General features: G+C 41.2%; 1 protein-coding gene across 1 annotated transcript; it reads left to right on the forward strand.

Moving 5' to 3' along the window:
- Positions 1 to 733: 733 nt before the first annotated feature.
- Positions 734 to 22,504, forward strand: exosc7 (exosome component 7). Its single transcript, XM_020528501.2, has 8 exons — positions 734 to 863; positions 5,590 to 5,691; positions 12,576 to 12,670; positions 13,994 to 14,159; positions 16,215 to 16,285; positions 18,213 to 18,336; positions 20,338 to 20,493; positions 22,353 to 22,504. The coding sequence occupies exons 1-8, from the start codon at positions 807 to 809 to the stop codon at positions 22,455 to 22,457; spliced, it is 876 nt and encodes a 291-aa protein (XP_020384090.1). The 5' UTR covers positions 734 to 806; the 3' UTR covers positions 22,458 to 22,504.
- The last annotated feature ends 4,360 nt before the right edge of the window (positions 22,505 to 26,864 follow it).

The following is a 26,864-nucleotide window of genomic DNA, read 5'->3' on the forward strand; positions in this document are numbered from 1 at the left end:
CTTGAGTGGTCATCATGAGTACAGGACAAAAAGCTTTGACAGATGCCTTCCCCCGCCCCGAATACGGAAAATCGAAGGGAGGGTGAACTCAAGAAGACTGATATAAAAGTTGAGTAAAGCCCGGTGGGTGTAAGGGTGAATGTGAGGAAACACTCACCCGTTAACAACCTTGGCTGCTCCTCGAGTCGATCCTTCCCCCCGAAGGATCCCCCGCCCCACATACAGCAGGCGGTCGACCGGAGGGAGGACCCTCAGGCAGACACTGAGGAGGAGCCGCCGCCGCCGTCGTCACTCCGAGCCTCAGGCTTCATGAACACCGACAGCAAGGCCCAGCCTCCCCAGAGACGGGGGAAGCGAACTCCAGCCGAACCCGGGGGAGACACTCACAGCCGCCCCGCGCTCTGTGTGACTCACTCCTCCGCCTCGCCGCCACCTGCCCCTCACGAACCGCGGCCGCCCGTTACCGTGGACGCTGAACGGAGGGCGAGGGACCGGAAACGGAAGTCGTGCCCCGATTTTTTCGGGGGAAAAGGAGGGACCGGGAATTGACGTAAACTTCCGGCCCATCTCAACGTCACAAAAAGAGGTCACCAACCGCCTCGTAAACAACAACAACAACATTACACTGGGCAGCGTTCTAATTCATTTTTTAATGCAGTCCCTGGCAGAGTTGGGTTCGTGCCGATCCTTATCGACCGGCTTAAGTTTTAAGCAATATTTCTATGACTGGGGAAATGACGGTTGGTCGGCCGACGAGGGTGTGGTGTCGGCGCTTGCGGGTCGCACGCTGATGACGTGATTGGAAGATGGCCGCAGTGGTGCTGAGCGAGGCGGAGAAGGTCTATTTGATGCACGGAGTGCAGGTAGGAGTCTGCCCTTGTACCTGGGCGGAGGGTTCACCTCCAGTCGGCTCGGCCACTTACCAATAGCCTAAACAAACTGGAACTCTGATCTCCCGGCCCTTCTTGTCTCCTTTCACCTTAAATATTAGCAGCGCCTCTGGTCCACCCTGTCTCCACCGTCTCTTCAACCGAGCATCATTACCTAGGGCTAGTTCTCCTGCCTCCACACCCTGCCCCAGGGCCTTGTACGATATTTCTATTCAAAAAGTCGTGCAGTGCCAACCCGAGTGACTCACGTGGTCCTTCCCCCATCACGTTCCCAGGTAATGTTTCCTAAAACGAAGGACTGCTGATGCTGGAGATCGGAAATCAACGAAAACAGAAATCGCCGGAGAAACTCGGCAGGTTTGGCACCATCTGTGAAGAGAAAACGGAGTTAACGATCTGAGCCCAGTAGTCCTTCTTCAGAATACTGGCTTGAAGTGAAAACTATGTTGTTCTCTCTCCACAGATTCTGCCAGACCTGTTGCGTTTCACCAGCAATTTCTGTCTTTAAAGTTCCTTCTGAGCAGCATGCGTGATGATCGGTGCGCCAACACTGTTCACAGTATCGACTTCCACTTTTGAAGTCACTGCCATGCACGGACCTTGGAGTTCTGCACGGGAAAAATAGTTCAAGAGAATGCCTGGCAGTGTATTCTGTGTCCTCACTACTCGCTGTGTGAAAAAGATTTTTCTCACATTATCCTTACTTTGTTCGTACGCCACTTAAAATCCGTGTCCTCCGGTTCTTGTTTCTTATAGAGGTGTAAACAGTTTCTTTGTATCTACTTTATCCAGCCCAACCATGATTTTGAAAACTTCTATCAAATCTCCGCTAAACCTACTCTCCAAGGAGGACAGTCTCAACTTCTTTAATCTATGCTCATAACTGAAGTTTCTCATTCCTGGAACTATTCTATTAAATTATTTCTGCACTGTCTCCAATGCATTCACATCTTCCCTCTAATGTAGCACACTACTCTAGCTGAGGTCAAATAAGTGTCTTATTTAACATGTTGCCATAATAACAACTGCTTATATTTATGTAGGGCTTATCATGCAGTAAAATGTCCCATAGCATTTCACAGCTATTATTGTTGGATGATCAGCCACTGATCCAGAAGGGATCACTCTATTCGAGATACACAATTGGTTATATAGTTTCTATAAAAGTAAAATACTGAGGATGCTGGAAATTTGAAACAAACATCTCAAATGCTGGAGAGACCCAGCAGGTTTGGCAGCGTCTGCAGGGAGAGAAAAGCATTAAGCTTTCAAGGTGTCATAACCCATCTTCAGAGCCATTTCAGACTCAAAACATTGACTGTATTTTTCTCTCTTTCTGTTGTTGGTAATATAACCTGTGGGGCACCAGCCACCACCTCCTCGGGCAGTCCTTCAGGATCAAGTGGAAACCTTCAGCTCTGCAGAGCAACAACAAAACAAATACTTGGAGAGTGAGTATTCGTTTTGAGGGCTACGGGAACAAAAAATACTTAGCAAAACTTCTGAAGAAGGGCCATGGGCCTTGAAACTTCAACTCTATTTCTCTCTCCACAGGTGCTGTCAGACCTGCTGAGTTTCTCCAGCAATTGCTATTTCATCTCCCGTTCTTTGTTTTATTTAAAGAAATTATTGGAGCTTGTAGCAAAGGCAACCCACGTCAGCTTTCCTGCTCCTCTGATGCTGCTTGGCCTGCTGTGTTCATCCAGCTCTACACCTTGTTATCTCTCCCTCCTCTTTCTATTTATTTCTGAGCTCCCCTCTCCCACCACATTTCTGAAGAAGGGTCCTGATCCGAAACGTCAACTTTCCTGCTCCTCTGATGCTGCCTGGCCTGCTGTGTTCCTCCAGCTCCACACTGTGTTATCTCTGACTCCAGCATCTGCAGTTCTTGTTATCTTAGTGATCATTGTTGGGAACTTTAATCTTCATGTAGACTGGGAGAATCAAATTATCAAGAGAACTCTCGAAGATGAGTTTGTAGACTGTTTTTGTGACAATTTCTGGAATAATACGTTGTAAAACTTACTACTGATAAGATTAAATTTGAAATTGATGTACTTCAAATGCAAACACCAATCTGATCCTGAAGGCAATTACATAGATATGAGAGGAGATTTGACTAAGATTAATTGGGTAAATAGACTAAAAGGTATGGTAGTAAATGAACAATGGGAAATATTTGAAGAAAAATTTCAGTGTTCAACCAAAATACATCTGTTGAAAGATAAAAATTAAGCAAAGATGAACCATAAGTCAGGAAGTCAACTTCAAAGAACTGTAATAAGTCTGAGGATCCAGGAGTGTTTTGAAACCACCAAAGGGTTTTTAAAAAGATTTTTAACAAAGGGGAAAAAATAGAGAGTAAACTTGCCAGAGGTAACAAAGGAAGAGATTAGCTTATACAAATATTTGTTGTTCAGAAGCAGAGACATGATAAACGATCATGGGGAATGAGAATTTGCAGAGACGTTGAACATTTGTTTTGCCTGGTTGTATAATAGAAGACACAAGTTTTTTTTTTAAATTCTGGAAATGGACTTTCACCTTATGGCGAAAGATAGTGAGGAAATTAATATCAATAGAGAAAAATATTGGAAGAACTTGAAGGACTGAAATCTGGAAAATCACCAGGACCTGAAGACCTACACCCTACGGTTCTAAAAGAAATAGTTTCTGGTAACGTAGATATGCTAGCTATGATATTCCCAAATTCTTTCTTGTATTGGAAGTTGCCAAATATTAAACTGCTTTTCAAGAAAAAAAGGGAAAGAGAATGTTGGAACTAGAGACTAGTTAGCCTAATGTACAATTGTCATAAATATAATGGAATTATTCCTTGGGACGTCTTCGTGCTCATAGAAAAGCATAGTATGATCAGAGTAAGTCAACATTATTTTACTAAAGGAAAGTCTAGTTTGACAAATGTTTTGGGGTTTTTTGAGAATTAACTAATCAGATAAGACAGGGGAATCAGTTGATGTAGTACAACTGGATTTCAAAAAGGCATTTGATAAGGTGCCACGTGAGATTTATACACAAGATGAGGGCTCATGGAGTTGGGCCTGATAGGTAATGATGAAGTCAACATAGTCCCAGAGGACAAAAACAAAGTTGCTGGAAAAGCTTAGCAGATCTGGCAGCATCTGTGAAGGAAAAAACAGAGTTAACGTTTCGGGTCTGGTGACCCTTCCCCAGAACCAGAGGACCATTGGGCTACTCTCCAATCAGAGAGAGATAACTGGTAGTGGTTTAACCTGAGGGTCACTGTGCCTCAGGTGAGGGAAGAGTTGGGAAGGTGGGACCTTCATGGTGATCTCAGCTAGGATCCACGCTGTTGACGTCGCTTCTGCATTGCAAACTAGTCATCCACCCAACTGGATGGGAGCTAATTGACCCCCAGCAGGGCTAATACATGAGTGTAGCTATTGTATTGGTTAATGCACAGGAAGCAGAGAGTGCATACAAAGGTGACATTTTCAAGTTAGCAGGCATTGAATGGTCAAGTACCATAAGAGTCAGTTCTTCTGCCTCAGCTATTTATAGTCTACATTAAAGACTTTAAAGATAGCTTCCACCTAAGTGTGGGGAAGACGCTGAGGCATAAAAAGGCATAGACAGATTAAGTGAGTGGGTACCAAGTTGAAGGGTAGTTTATAAAATAAAGAAGTGTGAAGTTATCCACTTTGGTAAGAAGGATAGAAAAACAGAATTTTTTTTAAGTAAGTGTGAAACTTCTAAGTGTTAATATCTTAAAACAGACTTGGTTGTGCTTTTGCAGGATATACAGAAAATTAGTATGCAGATGCAGCAAGCAATTAGGAAGGCAAAAGGCATACTAGCCTTTATTTTGCAAGGATCTTAGAGTAATTGAATAAATAAGTCTTGTTACAATTATACAGGGCTTTGTCGCGTCGCCAATGGGGGTACAATGTGCAGTTTTGGTCTCTGCATTTGAGAAACAATATGTTTGCGTTCGAGCTAGTATAGCGGAGATTCGTTAAATTAATCCCTGGGATGAGGGGTTTGACTATAATGAGAGGCTGAGCAAGTTAGACCTGTAATCTCTGGGGTTTAGAAGAATGAAAGGTAATCTCATTGAAATGTGTAAGATTCTAAAGTTGCTTTATAGGGTGGAGGCTGGATGGTTGTTTCTATTGATTGGGGAATGAAAAGCACGGGCACAGTTTTAGGATTAAGAGTCTATTGTTTAGGTCTGAGATAAGAGTTTTCTTCAGTCAAAGGGCGGTGAATCTTTTGAAAGTTTCTTTTCCAGAGTGTTTTGGACCTTTAACGTTTGTCATCAAAAGATTCTCCTTCGGAACGGAGTTAGCTCTGTTTCGGTCTCCACAGATACAGCCACACCCGAGTCCCTCCAGCATTATCTGTTTTTATTTCCGATTTCCAGCGTCTGCAATATTTTTCTTTTATTTTGACAGATTTGGAGAGTGACGGGAAAATGGGGTTGAAGCGCAAGATCAGCTATGATCACATTAAATGCTGGAGCTGACTCAATTGGCTTCATAGTCTTCATAGTCTATTCCTGATCCTATTCCTTGTACTTTATAAAAATATTGTTTCTTTTGTTTCTATAATATACTACATAATATGCTATATATATTATATATAAAACTTCTGTATATGATTCTTTTCAATTGGGAGCTGATGTCTTAAGTGACTTCCTCCAATCTCCATTCTTTAGGATGATCTACGGATTGACGGTCGTGGATGTGAAGATTATAGACACACTGAGGTAGAAACAGATGTTGTGTCGAACACAAGTGGATCTGCTAGAGTGAAAATTGTAAGTATTAACTGATGCTGCCTGTATTCTAAATTGAAAAGTTTATCGCAACACTTCGTTTGAACATCAACTGCAGTTCTACTGTGATTCTGTGTTAATGGTGGAGGATAGGCCACCTGGATTTTTCAGATTGACACCAGTATGTGTGCTCATCCTGGATCAGCAATTTGAATTGTCATATCCACTTCCTAGTTGATTCCCTTGACCTCATAGTCACTTGACCCTTAATTGTGAAAGATGAAAATCTGACTGTTGGCTTGCTTCAGAGATTGTGCCAGAAGAAACCTGGGCCAGAGGAATCTTTCCAACAAAGCTGTGAAAAGATGGTGAGTTGAGAGTGTGAAGATAATCAGTTTGCCCACTGTTTACCTCAACATACTTTCACATTCAAACAGATGGCGATTGTAGAGGGTTGGCAGGCTAAGATTACCAGCAGCTCTGTCTGATTGGCTGTGTATTGAAGAGACAGTAGATACTGATGGATATGTAGAGTTAGGTCACAGATCAGCCATAATTTCATTGAATAATGAAGCAGGTTTGAGGGACCTAAATGGCTTACTTCTGTTCCTAAGAGAGACCTGAATACTAGTTCAATTCCCATGATGAAAAGCTGATAGAGATATCATTATATACAAAACTCTGTATATATCTGTACCTTATAGTACAAAACTCTGGTGCGGCCGCACTTGGAGTATTGCGTACAGTTCTGGTCACCGCATTATAGGAAGGATGTGGAAGCATTGGAAAGGGTGCAGAGGAGATTTACCAGGATGTTGCCTGGTATGGAGGGAAGGTCTTATGAGGAAAGGCTGAGGGACTTGAGGCTGTTTGCGTTAGAGAGAAGAAGGTTAAGAGGTGACTTAATAGAGACATACAAGATGATCAGAGGATTAGATAGGGTGGACAGTGGGAGCCTTTTTCCTCGGATGGTGATGGCTAGCACGAGGGGACATAGCTTTTAATTGAGGGGTGATAGATATAGGACAGATGTCAGAGGTAGGTTCTTAGAGAGTAGTAAGGGCGTGGAATGCCCTGCCTGCAAAAGTAGTGGACTCGCCAACTTTAAAGGCATTTAAATGGTCATTGGGTAAACATATGGATGATAATGGAATAGTTTAGGTTAGATGGGCTTCAGATTGGTTTCACAGGTCGGCGCAACATCGAGGGCCGAAAGGCCTGTAGTGCACTGTAATGTTCTATGTTCTATGTTTGATGTTCCATCAACATCTACTTCAAGCAGGACTTTACTGGAATATTGTTGGACTATCAAAGAGATCTTCTTTTAGACAATTACTGTTGTGGAAATTAGATTCAGGCGGCAAAGTGGTTTGGCACATTTGTCACGCTAGAGAAGTGTCTCCAATTGCGTGTATCATCAGAGGGAGCAGTGTTTTCTCATTAAAAGTACAACATCCACTAGATAGTGGAACACTGCCCGCTGAGATCCATTGAAGGAGACCCTTCATTTCTCCATTTGGCATCTCAGCAGGCGATCAAATAGATAATCAGTCAGACAGCCTGTTAAAACCTTTTCCTGTCAAATGAAAATGATGGTATTGGACCACTGAAACAGAGGTCAGTTTTACTTTCGAAGTGGTACAACAGACTCCCTCCAGCACAGAAATCATGTAACAGCACATCTTACCTTTCATTGTAGTTTTCAAAGACCATGTATAAAAATCAAGCGATTGGCAGTATGTAATTGCACTTGTTTGAAGAGTCAGTACAGTGTGATGGGTCGAATGACCTCCTCCTACTCTGTAACCATTTGGTGATTCTATGTTAAAGGAGCTGGAAGGATGATGTGATACAAATTCTCCTGTGGTGCAGACCAAAGTGCCACGTGGTACTATTGTTCCTTGTATAAGTGCAACAAACTGCATGGCACACCTGACAATGGATGGAAGCTGAAGGAAATTATAATTAAAATATAATTAAAACGACCAATGTTTCCTTGACAATCACACCGTCACCCTGAAAGTAGAAATTAAAATGATTCCTTTATTCTGTCGTGACAGTGAAGATAGATCTAACCTGATGCTGCTTCGAGTAGCTTTCCTGCATTCAATTGCATTCCAGCTTCCAACAACAACTCCATCTGTAGTATGTCTTGCAAGCCCTCATCTTGCTGTCAACAAAATTCAAGTTTGTCTCACAGGGTTGTTGGCTGTAAATTCATGATTTTAAACTTGTTTGTTACTTTTCGAGAGCAAGAATGAAGAAAAGACTGAGGCATGTTGGTTGCCTTCCTCAAACTCCAAGGTCCATATTCTTCAAACAGGAAGAGACTGGGCTGATTCCAAGACATTTATCTACTTTCAGAAATCTGCTGTTATGCTTTCAACATTTGAATTAAAATGTTTTATAGTGTCTAATACTGTTTACATGTTACAAGCTTCATTTATGTTCTGAGTAATCTCATTTTGCAAGATATTGATAAAACTTGAAATGAAGTTTGGAAGTCTGCGAGGGAACAAATTTAGAAAGTAAAAGCCTGTCAACATAATGCATAGATAAAAGTGTATTGTTTATTTGGCATCACATACAGGTGATTGTTGTAATCAGTTTGTGTGAAAAAAACACAACGAAGGTGTTCTCTTTGTTTCACAAAACGTGTGATGTTGGAGTGGATCCAGTTTTGCAGGGCTGTTCCTGAAGGTGCCAACCATAGTCTGTTACCATCCTCCAACTCGCACTCAGTTTACTTGGTCAGCAATGCTCTGAGCTTTGATGCAATTCGTTGCTTTGGAGAGTAGTTTCTTTTTTAAGCTGGGCCGAGGTCAAACATTAAAATGATGCATCATTGGAAAAGGCCATTCGGCTGATTGTGTTTGTGCTGGGGATGCCATTCTGATCTCACCCAAGGTCTGATTCAAGTTTTGTATTTGTTTATTCATTAGTCACTGCATTTTGAAGTGTAGTTCATTGGGCATTTTACAGACATTGTAATAGGAAGGATTTGTTTAGAAATGTGAATATTATTGGTAAATAGCACGACTAAAGGCTGGTAGCTGATTAAATGAACTGATTTCTTGCCTTTCTAGAGTGTTTGTATGAATGTAAATCAGGTAAGTAGCTGCAATAAGGCAGAAACTGGTTGAGAGGTTAGGCAAAGTTCATGAGGTAGATCCCCATTACAATCGAGTAGTTTTGGAGTATTAAGAATCTACTGAAACTGTTGTTGATTGTCGAAAAAACCCATCTGGTTCACTAATGTCCTTCAGAGAAGGAAATCTACCATCCTCACCTGGTCTGCCCTACATGTCACTCCAGACCCACAGCAATGTAGTTGACTCTGAATTGCCCTCTGAAATGGCCTAGCAAACCATTCAGTTTACCAATTGCTACAAAGTCTCAAAGAATTGAACCTGGAGGGACCACCAGGCATTGACCTAGGCACCAGAAAAGACAGTGGCTGAAACAGCCCTGTCAACCCTGCAAAGCCCTCCTCACTAACATCTGGGGGCTAGTGCCAAAATTGGGAGAGCTGTCTCACAGACTAGTCAAACAACAGCCTGACATAGTCACACTCACAGAATCATACCTTACAGACAATGTCGTAGACAGTACTCTCTGCATGCATCCTGTCCCACCAACAGGACAGACCCAGCAGAGGGGACGGCACAGTGGTATACAGTTGGGAGGGAGTTGCTCTGGGAGTCCTCAACATTGACTCCAGACTCCATAAAGTGTCATGGCTTCTGGTTAAACATGGGCAAGGAAACCTGCTGATTACGACGTACCGTCCTCCCTCAGCTGATTAATCAGTACTCCTCCATGTTGAACAACATTGGAGGAAGCACTGAAGATGGCAAGGGCACAAAATGTACTCTGGCTCAGGGATTTCAATGTCCACCACCAAGAGTGGCTGGGCACCAATACTACTGATCGAGCTGGACATAGCTGCTAGACTGGGTCTGCGGCAGGTGGTGAGGGAACCAAAAAGAGGGAAAAACGTACTTGACCTCATCTTTACCAATTTGCCAGCTGCAGATGCATCTATTCCATGACAGTATCAGTAAGAGCGACCACCGCACAGTCCTTGTGGAGACGAAGTCCCGCCTTCACATTGAGAATAACATCCATCATGTTGTGTGGCACTATCACCGTGCTAAATGGGACAGACTTCAAACAGATCTAGCAGCTCAAGACTGGGCATCCATGAGGCGCTGTGGGCCATCAATGGCAGCAGAATCGTACTTCAACACAATCAGTAACCTCATGGCCTGGCATATCCCCCACTCCACCATTACCATCAAGCCAAGGGATCAACCCTGGTTCAATGGAGGGCATATCTGAAGATCAGGTGTCAACCTGGTGGAGCCACCAAACAGGACTAGCACGCCAAACAGCATAAGCAACAAGTGATAGACAGAACTAAATGATCTCTCAACCAATGGCTCAGATCCAAGCTCTGCAGTCCTGTCACATACAGTTCTGAATTGTGGACAATTGGACGATTAAACAATCTACTCGAGGAGGAGGCTCCACAAATATCCCCATCCTCAATGGTAGAAGACCCCAGCTCATCAGTGCAAAAGATAAGGCTGAAGCTTTCACGGCAATCTTCAGCCAGAAATGCTGAGTGGATGATCCATCTCGGCCTCCTTCTGTGGCTCACAGCATTACAGATATCAGTCTTCAGCCAACTCGATTCACTCCATTTGATATCAAGAAATGTTTGGAGACACTGGATACTGCGAAGGCTACCGGCCCTGACAATATTCTGACAATAGTACTAAAGACTTGTGCTCCAGAATTTGCCGTTCCCTTAGCCAAGCTGTTCCAGTACAGTTACAACACTGTTATCTACCTGACAGTGTGGAAATTGCCCGGGTATATCTGTACATAAAAAGCAGCACAAATCCAACTAAACCAATTACCGCCCCATCAGTCTAGTCTCGATCATCAGTAAAGTGATGGAAGGTGTCACTAACAGTGCTATCAAGCAGCACCTGCTCAGCAGTAACCTGCTCAGTGACGCCCAGGTTGGACTCCGCCAGGGCCACTCAGCTTCTGACCTCATTACAGCTTTGGTTCAAACATGAACAATAGAGCAGAATTACAGACGTGAAGTGAGAGTGACAGCCCTTGGCATCAAGGAGCCCTAGCAAAACTGGAATCAATGGATATCGGAGGGAAAACTGTCCTGTGGGTGGAGTCATACCTGACACATAGGAAGATGGTCATGGTTGTTGGAGGTCAATCATCTCAGCTCCAGGACATCCTGGAGTTCCTCACATTAATGTCCCAGGCCCAACCATCTTCAACTGCTTCATCAATGACCTTCTCTCTATCAGAAGGTCAGAGGATTGCACAATGTTCAGCACCATTCATGACTCCTCAGACACTGGAGCAGTCTGTGTCCAAATGCAACAAGATCTGGACACTATCCAGGCTTGGGCTGACAAGTGGCAAGTAACATTCATGCCACACAAATGCCAGGCTCTGACCATCACCAACAAGAGACAATCTAACCACCGTCCCTTGATATCCAATGGTGTTACCGTCCCACTGTCAACATCCTGGGAGTTATCAATGATCAGAAACTCAACTGCACTCACCACATTAATGCAGTGGCTACAAGAGCAGGCCAGAAGCTAGGAATACTGCAGTGAGTAACTCACCACCTGACTCCCCAGAGCCTGTCCACCATCTACAAAGGTACAAGTCAGGTGTGTGATGGGATACTCCCCACTTACCTGGATGGGTGCAGCCCCAATAACATTCAAGAAGCTTGACAGCATCCAGGACAAAGCAGCCCACTTGATTGGCACTGCATCCACTCACTCCACCACCGATGCTCAGTAGCAGCAGTGCGTGCTATCTACAAGATGCACTGCAGAAATTCATCAAAGATCCTCAGACAACACCTTCCAAACCCATGACCACTTCCATCTAGAAGAACAAGGGCAGCAGATATATGGGAACACCACCTTCAAGCGCCCTTTCAAGCCACTCACCATCCTGACTTGGAAATATATCGCCGTTCCTTCACTGTCACTGGATCTAAATCCTGGAATTCCATCCCTAATGGCATTGTGGGTTAACCCACAGCAGGTGGACTGCAGCGGTTCAAGAAGGCAGCTCACCCCCATCTTCTCAAGGGCAATGAGGGACGGGCAATAAATGCTGGCCAGCCAGTGACACCCATTTCCCAAAAAAAATGATTAAATAAAGAAAAAGAATTAAATGCTAACTTTAAGAGGAGAGTTAGGGTAAAGTCTCAGAGTGTCTGGCTTTTGGTTTTCTTGAAACGAACCTGTAGCATTCTGAATCAGAGTTGCAAGCTAAGCTGCCATTTGAGAAAAATGGCATTTCAATATCAGTGGCTTGAGCCGAACTGGGTCAAGGAATGCTGTTGTGATGGAAAAAAAATCATTCTTTTTTAAGATGACTTTCAGCTTATTTCAGGATGAAAGAGAACATTGTTTTTAACCATTTCAGGATTGGGAAGGCTGACAACCTCTAGGACTAGTGCTGGACATTTTAATTTTGGGAAGAGCTATCTAGCATGCTTTCGGTTTTGCCATTGTAAATCAGGGAAGGGTTTGTACAGTCTATAACCCTATGTAACTAAACAGTATGGTAGTATGCATGGTAGCCGTTAACTGGTATCACCAGTGGAGAAATCAGTGCCAGCAATGCACTGAGCCAATTAAGGATATCAGGTATGATGCTCCTTCAGTCTACTACTGACAACGGTGCTAGCACACATAAATTATACAGCAAGGTTGACTGGAATGGGTTGAATCGAGCAATATGCATGTTAGTCCCATTGATTTAATTGTTAAAAGGCTGAGGGAAATGCTGCCTCTTACTATACGATTCAGAGTTGGTTTGTTGGAGAAATAAAAAGCCTATTTGGTACCTATTTTTCACAGGGTCACACAGATATTCTCGTAGGTGTTAAAGCTGAAATGGGCACACCTAAACTGGAGCGACCAAACGAAGGTTTTTTGGAATTCTTTGTGGACTGGTAAGATGCTTGTCAAATCTCAGATGTAAAGGGATAAAGTGGGATTGATATGAGACCTCAAGGCAAGCTTCTTATTAATCCACTTATTAATCATATTAATAAGGATCAGTCTGAAAAGGTGCGAGAATCACGAGAGGCAGTAAATAAATCCTCAGCTTTGTACAATTGTTTGTTACCTCTGGACTTGACAATTTGAATACATGCCTGATAGCCCTCCTATCTCTCACCATCTGTGAACTTGTAGCTATCACAAAACCTGCTTGTTCCCAAACTCATACCAAGTCTCTTTCCCCATCATCGCTCTGGATATTGACACCCTTGGCTCCTGCTAAACAATACTTTGCCTTTAAAATTCTCATCCTTATTTTCTAATTCATCCATGGCATTGCCCCACCCTATCTCTGTAATGTCCTCTAGTTCCACATTCTGAGATAACTGCATGTCTAAATTCAGGCCTCTTAAGTGTCCTCAATTTTAATTGCCCCACTGTTGATGTTCATGCTTTCATTTGGGGCCTGGGTCCCAAGCTCAATTCTTACCTAAACCTGTATCCCTCTACCTCCCCTACTTTAAAAATGTATTCTTTGGGATGTGAGCCTCATGGACTAGGCCATTTTTTAATTGTCCCTGAACTGTGTGGTTTGCTAGGCCACTTCAAAGGATAACCACGAGTCAACCACATTACTGTGGGCCTGGAATCACATGCACAGATCAGGTAGGCCTGGCATATTTCCTTTCCTGAAGGATATTAGTAAGCCAGGTGGGTTTCGAGAACAATTAATGATCACTGTCGTGATCTGAGCCAAGTTTATTAATTGAATTTGAATTCCACCAGTTACTGTGATGGGATTTAAACCTATGTCATCAGACCAATAGTCTGGGCCTCTGGATTACTAGTCGAGTGACATTACCACTGTACCACCATCATCTTTTTTTTCTTACCCCTACAACCAAGCTTTTGACCCTTGCATCGTGTGTGCAGCAGTCTCAAGTGTTCCTACAAAGCACCTTTCAGTATAGCTGAAAATTGTTAGCAAGCGGTAGATGGGCTTAACAGAATTAAATAGCACTTGCATTATATAGTGTACTGAACATGCATGTATGTGAATTGTAATTCTATGAATAATCCACTGGATGGTGCTAGTTGAGCACTTTCTAATGTTGGTTTATTTTACAATAAGTGAGACTGAAATGAAAGCTGGGATCAGCTGGAATTTTTCTCTATCTACTTTAAAGAGTTGACTGATAAGCACAAATGCAGTATTTTCATCATGCCTGCACACAATGTTGTTGAGTTATTTTACATGTGATTTTGCTTGTTAGTTCTGCCAATGCAACCCCTGAGTTTGAAGGGCGAGGAGGAGAAGATCTGGGCACAGAAATCGCCAACACCCTGTACAGAGTGTTTGATAACAGCAGTACCTTGGGGTTGAAGACACTGTGTATTACTCCCAGAGAACACTGCTGGATCCTCTATGTAGATGTACTGGTAGGTTTTCTTCAGGAAGCAGAAAGATCTAGTCACAAAATATAGAAAACTTTGAAAGAAATGTTTAGTTGATGTCAGATTTGGGATTTAAAGACAGCAGTTTATTGCAGGAAAGGAACACCATATAATTCAGCTTGCCAGGCGTTGAACAGTTTGATATTGGCCTTGCTGTTTTTTTTTAAGATTAGAAATCGTTTATTTTAACAGGATGATGTGTGTCATGCAAAGTGAGACAGCTCTGTGGCAGTCACTTTTTGGTTAGCTTTGAAATTATGCTGTCTGATATCTCAGCAACCTCTGGGAATGTATGCCACAGCTGCTGAACGATAACTAGCATGACACATGATTTAGCTGTGGACACAGTTGACCAACTGTATTGCCTCAACTGGAGCCAGTGCACCAAATTGCCTGACTTGGTCAAACACAATGGGTTCAGCAACAAAGCTGAATGAGAATGAGAATTATTGGCTCCCAACCCTGACTCCCTGGAACCTGTGTGTTCCCATGGTGACTGATTCTACAAAAAGGTATTTAGCAATTTCAGCTTAAAGCTTGTATCCTGGGAAAAATGACACTTTATTTCAAAGGACCATGTACACCCAGCCAGAGAATTGATACTTTATATAACGTATATACCATCATTCTAACCATGAAGTTGTCACATCCAACCAGTAACATTTAATTTTCTGTGGCAATATTCAAATAAAAGGATAAAACACTGCCAGCAAATGTCAACATCTTTAAAACATACGGGTTAGTTCCACAACCTCTAGGTAAAGCCTGAACATTAACGTACTGAGAGTTACTATTGATCAAAACCTAAAACTGTCCTGTAAATTCTATGGCCTCAAGAGTAGGTCAGAGGCTAGGATTGCTGCATCATGTAACTCACCTCCTGACTCCCAAAGCCTGTTTTCCATTGACAAGTCACATAAGGAGTGTGGTGGTATACCCTCCATATGCCTGCATGAGTGCAGCTCCAACAACACTGAAGAAACTTAACACCATCCAAAACAAAGCAATCGGTTTATTTTGCACTTCATCTCCTTCCTTAATAACTCACACTTCCTTCACCACTGACACACAGTGGCAGTAGAGTGTGTCTTCTGCAGGATACACTGCAATAATTTCTCAGGGGTCCTTAGAGAGCACCCTTCAAAACCGTGACCTCTACCATCCAGAAGAATAAAGGCATTGGATGCACGGGAACACCACCTGAAAGTTCGCCTCTTAAGTCATACACCATCTTGACTTGCAACTATATCACCTTTCTCTCAGTATCGCTGATCAGAATCCTGAAACTCCCGCGCCCCCCCCCGACAGCATTACGGGTTTGTCCACACCCACATATCTGCAGCAATTCAAGAATCTGGTTTACCAGCACCTTTCAAGGACAGTTAGGGATTGGCAAGAAATGCTGGTCTAGCCAGTCATGCTCACTTCCCCTGCAGTAATTTGAAAAGGAGAGAATGATAAGAATTATATGTTTATCTCAGGATGAGAAGTTCAGAATCCATACACAAGCATTGGGCTGAACTTATAGACAGTGGTTCATGTGTAGTAGTACATTTGTGAATCTGAAACATTTTTTTGGGCATGCAAAATCACATCAAATTTATAATTTTTTTATATATTAAAATGCATTCTTAAAATAAATGTATATGAAAGTATAGTCTTTATTTCTGCAGTAGATCACAGATATTTTGTGTGTGAACATAACATTCACACAGTTAGTGTGGCTTACTATTATAACTAAAAAGCTTAGGCATTCTAGTGTGCATTCACATATATTCACTTCAACTCATTGACAAGTATCGTTGTGATGTGAGCACTTCTAATCTGTTCTGACCTGCTTTTGGTTAATTTGTGCAATGCAGTAGCTTTTTGCATGTTTTTCATGTGTTTCCCCATCAAAGGAGAATATGCTAAACAAGACTTTTTCACTCTCCTTTACAACCTGACAATGTGTTTTGGACGACTTTCCCAAGACTAAATTTTGAAAGGGCTAGGCCATAATGTACAACTTCTGTTAACTTTAAGTTGCCTGTTTTTCAGTTGTTGGAGTGCGGTGGAAACCTTTTTGATGCGATCTCTATTGCAGTTAAAGCAGCACTTCATAATACTAGGTAAGAATTGGCTTCGTGTATTTTGGGTCCTGGGCAACATTCCCTCTATACTGCTAGGCCACACAACCACCCTTAGGTCTGTGCAGCAGCAGAAAAACAATTGGAGGGAAGATACATCTTGGGGACATTGCCAAAAGCAGTTTAGATCCCCAGTTATTAATAAACATAGCACCACTCGCATTGAATGAACGTTTGTGAATTTTGTTATATTTTTGGACTATAGGCTGTGCCCTCTTAATGACATCTGGGATATAATCATGCATATAGTATCTTCAGCCTTATGGGGACAAAAAGCACTGGGCATTTATGCTTTAAGAAAGATATGAGTTGTGCTTTGGAGAGAGTGAAGAAGAGGTTTGTAAGAATTTTGTGAAGTTAGGCTGGAGATTTTGGGACTTGTTACCTTGAAAAGAAAAAGGCTAAGATTTGTTAGAGATATTCAAAGTCGTAAGTGGGTTGGACAAACTAGATAGGGAGAAACTGTTCTCTTACATAAAAGCACCAAGAATGAGAGGGCACAGATATAATTTACGAAAGATGCAAATGTAATGTAAGAAAAAAATATTTTCACACAAAGGATATAGGCTAAATGCTGTCAAATGGGACTAGATTAATTTAGGATGTCTGGTTCGGAATAGACGAGTTGGACTGAAGGGTCTGTTTCCGTGCTGTACATCTCTATGACTCTCTAACAAGCAGTTATGATCTGGATCACACTGTCTGGTCGTGTGGTCGAGGTAGGTTCATTTGAGGCATTCAAGATGATTATTTAAATAGGAACAATATTCAGGGTTATGGGTAAAAGGCAGACAAATGGCACTGAGTCATTGTACTCTTTCAATGAGCTGGTGCAGACACGGTGGACTGAATGACCACTTTGTGCATCATACTTCTGTGATACTGCAAGAGCACCAGAATCATTATCTACGTAAGAACATTCATCAAGGTCAACGTAACAATCCTTAACTCCATGTCTGGGTTATTGCTTTGTTTATGCCTGCACGATAATGGTGTCACATAAGCAGTTGGGACCATATTAACATTTACATTGTGATTCATGATTCGGATCAGCAAGGACCACAGAGCAAATTAATTAACATTTTTTTTTTAAAAAATCATAAAAATGAACTTGACTCATAAGTCAAGGGTTGGTTGTTTACCCTCTCTTCGTCTTACCTTATCAAGACGACTTACTGTACTTTCTCTTCCTTGTGTGTTTAGCACAGTTTCTCTGATATAGCTGTGTTTATGAACTGGCAACACTTAAAATAGCAGCCTTCAAACTTTAAAATATTAGTTGCTACTTATTTGTACATTTTGGGTTGCAACAACAGTTTGGATATGCCTCAGAAATACAACATCAACTTGCTGACTATAAACTTACAAGACTTAACATCAATTTGAACCAGTAGGATTAATTTAGGATTAAATTTGATTAAAATAAGAATGTTAATGAATTAACAGTGTTAAATATCCAGTCTATTGGATGATTTAAAATCAAATGCTTGTAGTTGGGGATATCTCCAGAACTTTGTCGATATTGTGCTTAAGAGCTGCTGTGGATGAATTTGTAGCTTTTGTGTTTCTCTGAAATGCCAGAATAATGAACATTCACATGGATGTCTGATATTTATTCCCCCTGGATTCTTGGCTCCTGGTTACATGTCAGTAGTGCTTGCTGAGCCAGCTGATTGAAATCTCACCTTCCTTGATCTCAGACAATATGTCAGTCTGTTATACTTGTGTGAGTCCTAACCCACCCGCCACCCCCACAAAAAAGCTGGGGTTTATGATTTTACAAAGACATGTAAAAGAACTCCCTTTAGAAGTACTGGTGCAAAGAAGTTGGCTGAAAGACTACTTCTATACAAAGAGGAGATAAAGTCGAACATAACTACTGTCACTTTATTTTCTCCGTCCTTCCAAGAATTCCGAAAGTCCGTGTGCTCGAAGATGATGAGGGTGCCAAGGAAATTGAGCTCTCTGATGATCCATATGACTGCATTCGACTCAATGTGGAAAATGTACCTTGCATCATCACTTTAAGCAAAGTAAGATAAACTTACATGCTTCTGTGTACAAATATCTTGCACAAAACCTTTTAACTACATGACTTCTTGCTAATTGCACATAAAAATCGTATTGAAATACAGCTGTTATCTTCATGTTTAAGTTGTTATGTAATTGAAACTATTATAAACAACTTCTAAGGAACCATTTGATTAAAAATTACCATCATTAAATTACTTATTCAAAGTATTGCAGTACTATTTTTTTGAAAAGTAGGTGGCCTGTGGAAGATGTTTTGCCAGTTTAGAGTTGTAATCTTTGAGGTATATGCATTACAGGGACTGATTTCAGCTAGTTGCTTTAGCTTTTTCAAAAAGAAAAGCTGTTCTCCTTTTAAAAAGGTAAATAATGAGGATGATTAATGAGGCTTTGTTTGAAAGATTTGAGAATGAAAGTGAACAGTCTTCTGGGTATTTAAAAGCCTTGAATGGTCAGGTAATGCAGGACACCATAAAAGTGAGCAGTAAGCGCCATGTGTCAGGTTTCAGTTGAGGTATTCAGGAGGATATTGGATGATTATTTACATAGAAATGGTGTGCACAGATGTGGGGCAAAGGCAGGCGTTTGGGACTAGGGAATAGAATCACACAGGCATGCTGGGCTGAATGGCCTCTTGCTGCACTGTAACAATTATGTGAAAATTGAATGAGCGGATGTGCGTTTTTTACCTTTCCGTTAAATTAATGTAAGCTGCAATGTTAAGTTGATCTGTCACTGTTATTAATGCCTTCATACACCCCTTGTTTTGATCAGGCCTCTGCCAAAACCAACCCAACTAGAAGTTGTTTAGAGTCTATTGTATAGTGTATCTGTAAGGGAGAATGAGACACCTGTGAACAAAGGTGACAAAAGTGTCCCTACCCATTAGTATCAGGAAACAGGAGGGACATTTTCAAGCATGTCCGAAATGCCATACACATGAAAGCCACTAGATGTCTTCAGCGCTCAGAACCCAACTTTACACTTTACTAAGACTGCTTCATTTAGCAACACCTATTGACCAAAAAAAAAATTCTCTGCCAATATTTAATTTTCAGAACAGAAGAAATTTAGGAAGTTTAATTTTTAAAATTCCTTAGCCCAGAAAAGGCAGCATCGAAATGGCTTTGCTTCCTCGTACTTTTTTAAAATATTTTTTGTTTATTTTGTAAGAGATTTCCATGTTTTCTGCAGACGTCATTTGATACTTAGCATAATATTTACAGAAAGAATCATCTATAGTGATTCAGTTCTGTGCATTAAAGTGAGAGTTGCTACTTAGTATTACAGCACAGAAGGGGCTTAGGCTCCTGAAAGCATTAGAACAAACTTTCCAAGCTTCCCAAACTTTATCCAGTTGTTGCTCTATTTTGATGTTTACAAGTTGCCATGAGCCCATACCTTTGAGAGCAGTGGGCAGGGGAGAAGCTGTCTAATCCAGATTATAAAGCACCAGCTTTTCCATTAGGGTGATGTGGGCAGGTTTTAAGGCTCCAGGATTGCAAATGATCCAAAGTCACTATACAAAACAAAAACTCTGATCTGGAAGGGCCGCGCAGCTGTCAGCACTTAGAGGTATGAGATAGCCACTGCTGCATTGGAACTGTCAGCCCCAAATTTCATTTGGTGTTCCCACTGGTGGTCGTGATCTACAGGACTTCCCAATCTGCATTAGATTAAAGGAGGTAGCATCAAGGATAGACCAGGTAGCCTCCTTCACCATTCAGTAAGATCACAGCTTCCAAACCCTGGCTGCCTACTGCCTAAGAACCTGTTGATCTTCATCTTGAATCTACTCAATGACTGAGCAACCACAACCTTCTGGCTAGAGAATTCCCAGGATGCACAAGCCTCTGAGTGAAAAAAATCACTCCCCATCTTTGTCCACAAGAGCCAAACACTTAACCTGAGGCTACGATCCCTTAATTTAGACTCTTCAGCTAGAGGAAGCAGCCTCTCTGTATTGAGTTAGATATATCACTGATGTTCCTTGCTTTCCACAGATTGGTCACAGGCATGTAGTCGATGCCACTTCGCAGGAGGAAGCGTGCCGCATGGCCAGCCTGCTGGTTTCCGTCACCAGCAAAGGGACCATCACTTGCTTCAGGAAAGTTGGAGGAGGCAGTTTGGATCCAGAGAGTATCTTTGAAATGTTAGAGGTATGAATCAAGTCTTTAATTAAACGATTGGGTTTGGGGTCAGTCACCTTTTCTTTCATTTCTTTATATGTTGTTTTTGGTTTTTGACATTGCCATTGAAATCCTGCCGCACAATTTGATTGTTGTTGGCTAATCAAGCTTTGTTTGTGCATAAAGATTAACAAAATCACTGCTGTTGGTTTCTGCTATATCATTTGCTATTCCCTAAATGAAGGGCTGACTGGTTGACCAGCAGGACGGCTCATTTATTTTGCTACGTGTTGTGCAAGTATGTTACAGGTAGAAATGTCTGCACATACCTCCTCCCTCCCCTTTTCTGAAAGTAATTCACTCACATTTTGTAGCTCTTTTCAATCCACATGTGGATCATGTCACACCAGTCCCATAATGGTTTTGGTATTTGAACAGGCTGACTGATGGAAATGTGCAACTACAGGCAACCTCCATCATCAAAGGAGCACTGTCAGCAGGTGTTTTACAGTAGCAAATATAATGATTTCCACTATTGCTTCTTCCACTCAACTGAGTCCCCCCAGTGCAGTCTCCCTGCCTGCCTCCCATTCCCCCAGTTAGTGTTTCAAACTTTTACCTGTTTCTCTTTGACAAATCTGAACTCTAACATGGTGAGTTAAAAATGAAGCACAATTTGTTGCTCATGTGAAGTAACACTTAGCAATGCTGGGTAGCCCTTTGTTTCTGTCACTGAGTGAGTAACAGCATTGGTCATGACAAACATGCATTCTGCTGTCTCTGCATACAACATTCATGGTGGTAATGGTGAATTTGGCACTCCACTTGACAGCTGAAGGCATCCAGTTTTTTTTTGTTCCAACTTGTAAGCTCAATTTGCCAGTTTTTGTTTGCAGAATGATCAACATTCCTTTCAGTGTCACTTTGATTTGGACATATGCATCAAGAGGCTAACATAATTTGGTTTCCTGCATAATTTACAAATTAGTATAGCAGTCCAACTCAATATTTCCACCTTTGAAATTCTAATCACCTGCACAGTTTAAAAAGATCCCTACACCCTAGCTTCAGATTAGTACTTAGAAGCCCCTGATCAAGACTGACGATGTACGTTTGAACATTGGAAGTAAATGCATGTTTTTAATGCAGTGAAAGTGATTGGGAAGTGGAGATTACGGATTCCCTTCATACGATTCTATTCAGATGCTATGATGTGAATTAAACCCTCCCACACTCAGTTGAATATTGACATATTGGAACTGTTACTAACAAAATGTCATTGTACAAAAGATGCATTAGGTTATAGCTCGAACAATACTTGAGGACAAACCACCAGCTATTTAAATGACATTAGAGAACGTTTGGTTTATTTGGTGGGCATTTGTATTTATGCTTGTGGTGAGACCATGGGAGTAAAGACAGCTCAGGGAGAAGGAGCTACATGCAGGCCTCGTTGAGCTTGAGGAATTTGACCTCCGTGCACCGCCTGGAATGAGATCTCTCTTCCTTGATATTCCTCCCTTGATCTCACTTGACCAATCAGTCAACCTCCTGTAATGCGAGATTTATAATTGTGTTTAATATCTGGTTGGGATTAAGGAGGTGGGTTTTCACATAAGCTATGGAACTTCCGATGCCAAAATAGAAAATCGCTCCTAAATACAATTTTTTACACTAGGTTCAGTTAATCTTCCTTATGCTCTTTTTCCCTCTGCTCTCCCCCTTCCCCACCCGCCCCCCACCTTCCCTCTCTACCCCCACTACTCCCTCTTGTTACCCCACTCTTCCCCAACCATCTCCCTCTTTCCCCTGTTCCATCTCTGCCCCTCCCACTCTCTTTCTCTTTCCACCTGTACCCCTCTCCTCCTCTCCCACCCTCTCCCTCACAGACAGGAAACAGAGTTGGAAAAGCTTTGCATATATCTTTACAAACCGCTTTGGAGAAAGAAGAAAGTTTAGGAAGGAAACGTCAAAAAGTTGGATTTCTTGGTTGACTTCTGCACTGTACTTATTTTCTAATAAAGATTTATTTAAAATGTTCTGTGTGGCTGGAGAGAATTCACTGTATTTAATTTGGAATGTTTATATTCTTTCCCAGTAATAAATTGCACATTATAAAAATTGCAACCTATGTCTATTTCATACAGTAATTTGGAGGCAAATTGCCCCCATGATTGGAAAGTGTTGTTAAATATACTTGCCTCTTGCTGAAAAAGACATCTTGCTTATGAAACAAGGTTAAACTGCTCGACTCACAGGAGCAGTCATAGTGATAGTGCCAGCATTATTTTACTTCCTACTCTTGTCCCTGTGGACTGCAGTTTCTCCATCTTAAGGATAATCTTCAGTTTAGAATCTGTGACTCAAGCTTGTGTTGAAAATCCCCAAAATATTTTCATTATCTTGGTTAGTACCGGCTTGTTAAACTGAGCTCTTGTGTCATAGGATGTTCTAATTCACATTGCCACTCAATCAAGACTCATTTCTGCGACTAATTGATCTTCTCTCATAGTGAGAATACTCCTTGCGTATTGAAGATTACATCTGGTGTCTATGGAGAATGTGGTATTTTGTATTCTTTGATGCATTCTATAAATTAAATAGCCCAATTATGCAAGTTATATTAATGCCTACCTCTAATGATTCCTTTTGCTCTCAGTCTCTTTCCTCTTATCCTTATTCCCTCTCAATGTTTGCCTCACACCTCTATCTCTCGTGTCCCTTTCTCCATCTTATATCCTGCTTCCTGCCTTGCACATGCATCCCCCAACTCTTTTGTAATCAGACAAGAAACTGCATTCAGAAAGCTTTACATAAGTCATTGCAGGCCACTTTGGAAACAGAAGAACGTTTAGGAAGGAATATTTTCTTTGACTCTGACTCTGAGTGGGGCTGGCACGTCCTTAAGTGTACTATGTCCACCTTATTATTTGGAATGCACCTAGTTAAGGAATAGCATGACCCAGAGCCAGTAACATTGAATTTATTAATGTCATGTCAATAATTCCATGTATCATTTTCTGTAATTACCAATATTCAGAAGATTGCCTGAGCATAATTATATGAATATATTAGAATATAATTTTGTCTAATTCTTTATCAGCAGTTTAAATAGACAACAAAAGCAAAATTTAGTTGCTGCTAAAAACAAAGACTTACACCCAGATAGCTTGGGTGTGTTGCTGGAAAGTATCTCCCTTTGTTCCTGTCTATACATCTTCGCTGTGTGTCCAGTATAGCATCACTTTTCCAATGAGGATAATTGAGAGTTTGTGTAAAATCTTTGTGTAAAACAGTCATTCAAATTTACTGAACCCTATTCCATCTGTATCAACTGAAAAGAGCATTTACATAGAAAAAAAGGAGCTATAGTAGGCCATTCAACCCACAAACCTGCTACGCTATTCCATATGACTGATCCTTTACTTCAACGCCATGCTCCTGCACTCTCCCCATACTCCTTGATGCCTTTAGTGTCTAAAAATCTATTTCTTTTCTTAAATATATTCAGTGACTTGGCCTTTGTAGCCTTATCTGGCAAAGAATTCCACAGGTTTCTAAGCAAAGTAGAAACTAGGAGCAGGTGTAGGCCATTTGGCCCTTTGTAGTCTGTTCTGCCATTCAGTATGATCATAGCTGATCCTCCATCTTAATGTCATGTTCCCATTTTCTTTCCACATCCTTTTGATGACTTCAATATCAAAAAAATTATCTGAAGAAATTTGTCCTCATTTCAGTCCTAAATGGCCTACTCCATATGGTGAGACTGTGACCCCTGATTCTAGGCTACCCAGCCAGAGGAAACATTATCTCTGCACCCCATCAGTCCAGTACTGTCAGAGCTTTATATGTTTCAATTCTGTCATTCTCCCAAACTTCAGTGCTTACAGGTCTATTTCCCCTAATCACTTCTAATATGACAATCCTGCCGTTCCAGAAATCAATCAGTTGGAGCTTTGTTGCACTTTCTCAATGGCAAGTGTATTCTCTCGTAGATAAGGATGACCAAAACTGCCAAGTAATTGTGCTGTTATACCACGAATACCTTGGTTTCATCAAAGCCCTGTAAAGCTGCATCAAGATTTCCTTACTCCTGTACTCAAACCCTCTTGCAATGAAGGCCAGTATACCATTTGTCTTCCTAACTGCTTGCTGCACCCGTGTGCTTGTTTTTAGTCACTGTATTAGGACACCAAGGTCCTTTTGTGCATCATCGTTTCCCAATCTATTACCATTTAAGCAATACATTTCCTTTCTGTTTTTCCGATTAAAATGGGAGACTTCAACTTATTCACGTAGTTACCCACTTACTCAATCTGTTCCTCACCTCACCTCTCAGAATCCCATCCAGCTTTGTATCATTAGCAAATCTGGAAATATTACTCAATTTCATTATCCAATTTGTCAATATATTGTGATTTGCTGGGGACCAACACTGATCCTTGGCATTTTTTAAAAATTCATTTCCAGGATAAAGATATTGCTGACGAGGACAGCATTTATTGTCCATCCCTAATTGCCCAGAGGGTAGTTAAGAGTTAACAAGATCAGTTTTTCCCAACAATCATCAATAATGCAAGGTCATCATTAGACTCTTAATTCCAGACTTTTATTGGATTCAAGTCAGGTCCCCAGAACCATTTTGAGAGTCTCTAGATTAATGGTCCAGTGAAAATACCACTAGGCCAGTGCCTTCCCAATAACCTACTTCCTACTTCGAGAAAGACCTCATTATTTCTGCTCTGTTTCCTGAATGCTAACCAATTCCCATTCCATGCCTGTATATTACCTACAATCCTATGTGCTTTAATTTTGCGCAATAAATTCTTGTGGGACTTTGTCAAAACCTTTCTGAAAATCCAAATGCACTACATTTGCTAGTTGTCCCTCACTTATTAGTTACACCATCAAAAAAACTCTAGTACTTTTATTAAAGATGATATCCCTTTGATAAATCCATGTTGAAGTTGTCTAGACCAAAAAAAATCAAAGAACTATGGATACTGGAAATCTGGAATAAAAACAGAAATTGCTGGAACATCTCAGCAGGTCTGGCAGTATCTGTGGAGAGAACTCGAGTTAATGTTTTGGGTCAGTTCATTAATTGTTCGGGAACAGTTCTGAAGGAAGGTCACTCAACTCGAAATGTGAACTCTGATTTCCCTCCACAGATGCTGGCAGACCTGCTGAGATTTTCCAGCAATTTCTCTTTTTGTTTTTGTTTAGTCCTATTGATAATGTCATTGTACCCTGTTATCACACCGTTTCTAATAGAGCTCCAGTATTTTCTGTACTAATGATGTTAGACTAACCGGCCTGTAATTCCAGTTTCTTCCTTTTTTAAATGATGGAGATTCATTTGTCATGCTCCAACCTGCGGCGACTTTTCTAGGATGCACAGTATTTTGGAAGATAATAAAGTATCTGTTATTTACATGGCTATCTTCTTTAGCACCTTGGGATGTAGACCTTGTGGCCTTAGAGATCTAGTATCAGATTTCAGTCCCACAAATTTCTCCTCTGTCCTTTATTTATGGAAACTAATTTCCTTTAATTCCTCCTCGCTAGACCATTTCCTTCGCATTTTTGCGAAGCTATTTGCGTCTTCTGTGAAGGCAGAACTAAAATAGTTGTTTAATTGCCATTATTTCCTTCTCCATTATCATTTCTCCCCACTTCCATTTGCTAACGTAGTAAAATGATCATTTTACTGAGTGGACTCCTTAGATCTTCCTGCTATTCAATAGCTACAGTGACATGCCAAAATAAATGAACTTATGACTCCTCAATTTCACAGGATTGTTTATTAGTATTCCCAATCTTTGTAGATCAAGTTGAGAAAGTATTTTGGGACTAGTGAAGATCATTTGTTGACCTTCAAATTCATTTTATTTATAAATGTGACGCTCAATGCTTTGTGAGTATTTACTTTGAACTTAATGTCAAAATTCTGGGAGATATTTTCTGTGGACTCTATAAACATCTCCGAAAAGACAATGTTGAATTCTGAACAAACAGCAAAGTTCTGAACAGGATGTTGGAGACCCTCAGTAAGGCAGGTAGACTCTAATAAGAATTGTGCTGAGGTGGGTTTTTATGAGAAACAACATCTCCTGTTTTCTCAGCAAATGTTGTTTGATTTGCTGAGAGACTGTGGTGTTCCCAGTTTTGAAATCTAGCTGGGTAATGGATTTAAGGTGTATCCTTATCAGTGGAAAGGAAAGAGAGAGTGGCTGATCCAATCAGACTTGCAGTAAATTGGAGAACATTTTTATTTATACGATAGAACAGTCTCATTAAATATTTAAGGGTTATTAATGCCAGCTAGAAACTTGTCTTCAAATATATTAATAAGCATATTGGGAATGTACTATGATAACAAGGTGTAGAGCTGGATGAAC

This window comes from Rhincodon typus, unplaced genomic scaffold (genome assembly GCF_021869965.1).
Source record: "Rhincodon typus isolate 14 unplaced genomic scaffold, sRhiTyp1.1 hic_rhity00001018, whole genome shotgun sequence".
In the NCBI taxonomy this organism is placed as follows: domain Eukaryota; kingdom Metazoa; phylum Chordata; class Chondrichthyes; order Orectolobiformes; family Rhincodontidae; genus Rhincodon; species Rhincodon typus.

Bases quoted from the DNA above. Each gene is read 5' to 3' on its own strand.
- exosc7 (XM_020528501.2), top strand. From the start codon at position 807: ATGGCCGCAGTGGTGCTGAGCGAGGCGGAGAAGGTCTATTTGATGCAC. The intron at 5,692-12,575 runs GTAAGTATTAAC...TATTTTTCACAG, and splicing joins GATCTGCTAGAGTGAAAATT to GGTCACACAGATATTCTCGT. The intron at 18,337-20,337 runs GTAAGATAAACT...TGCTTTCCACAG, and splicing joins GCATCATCACTTTAAGCAAA to ATTGGTCACAGGCATGTAGT.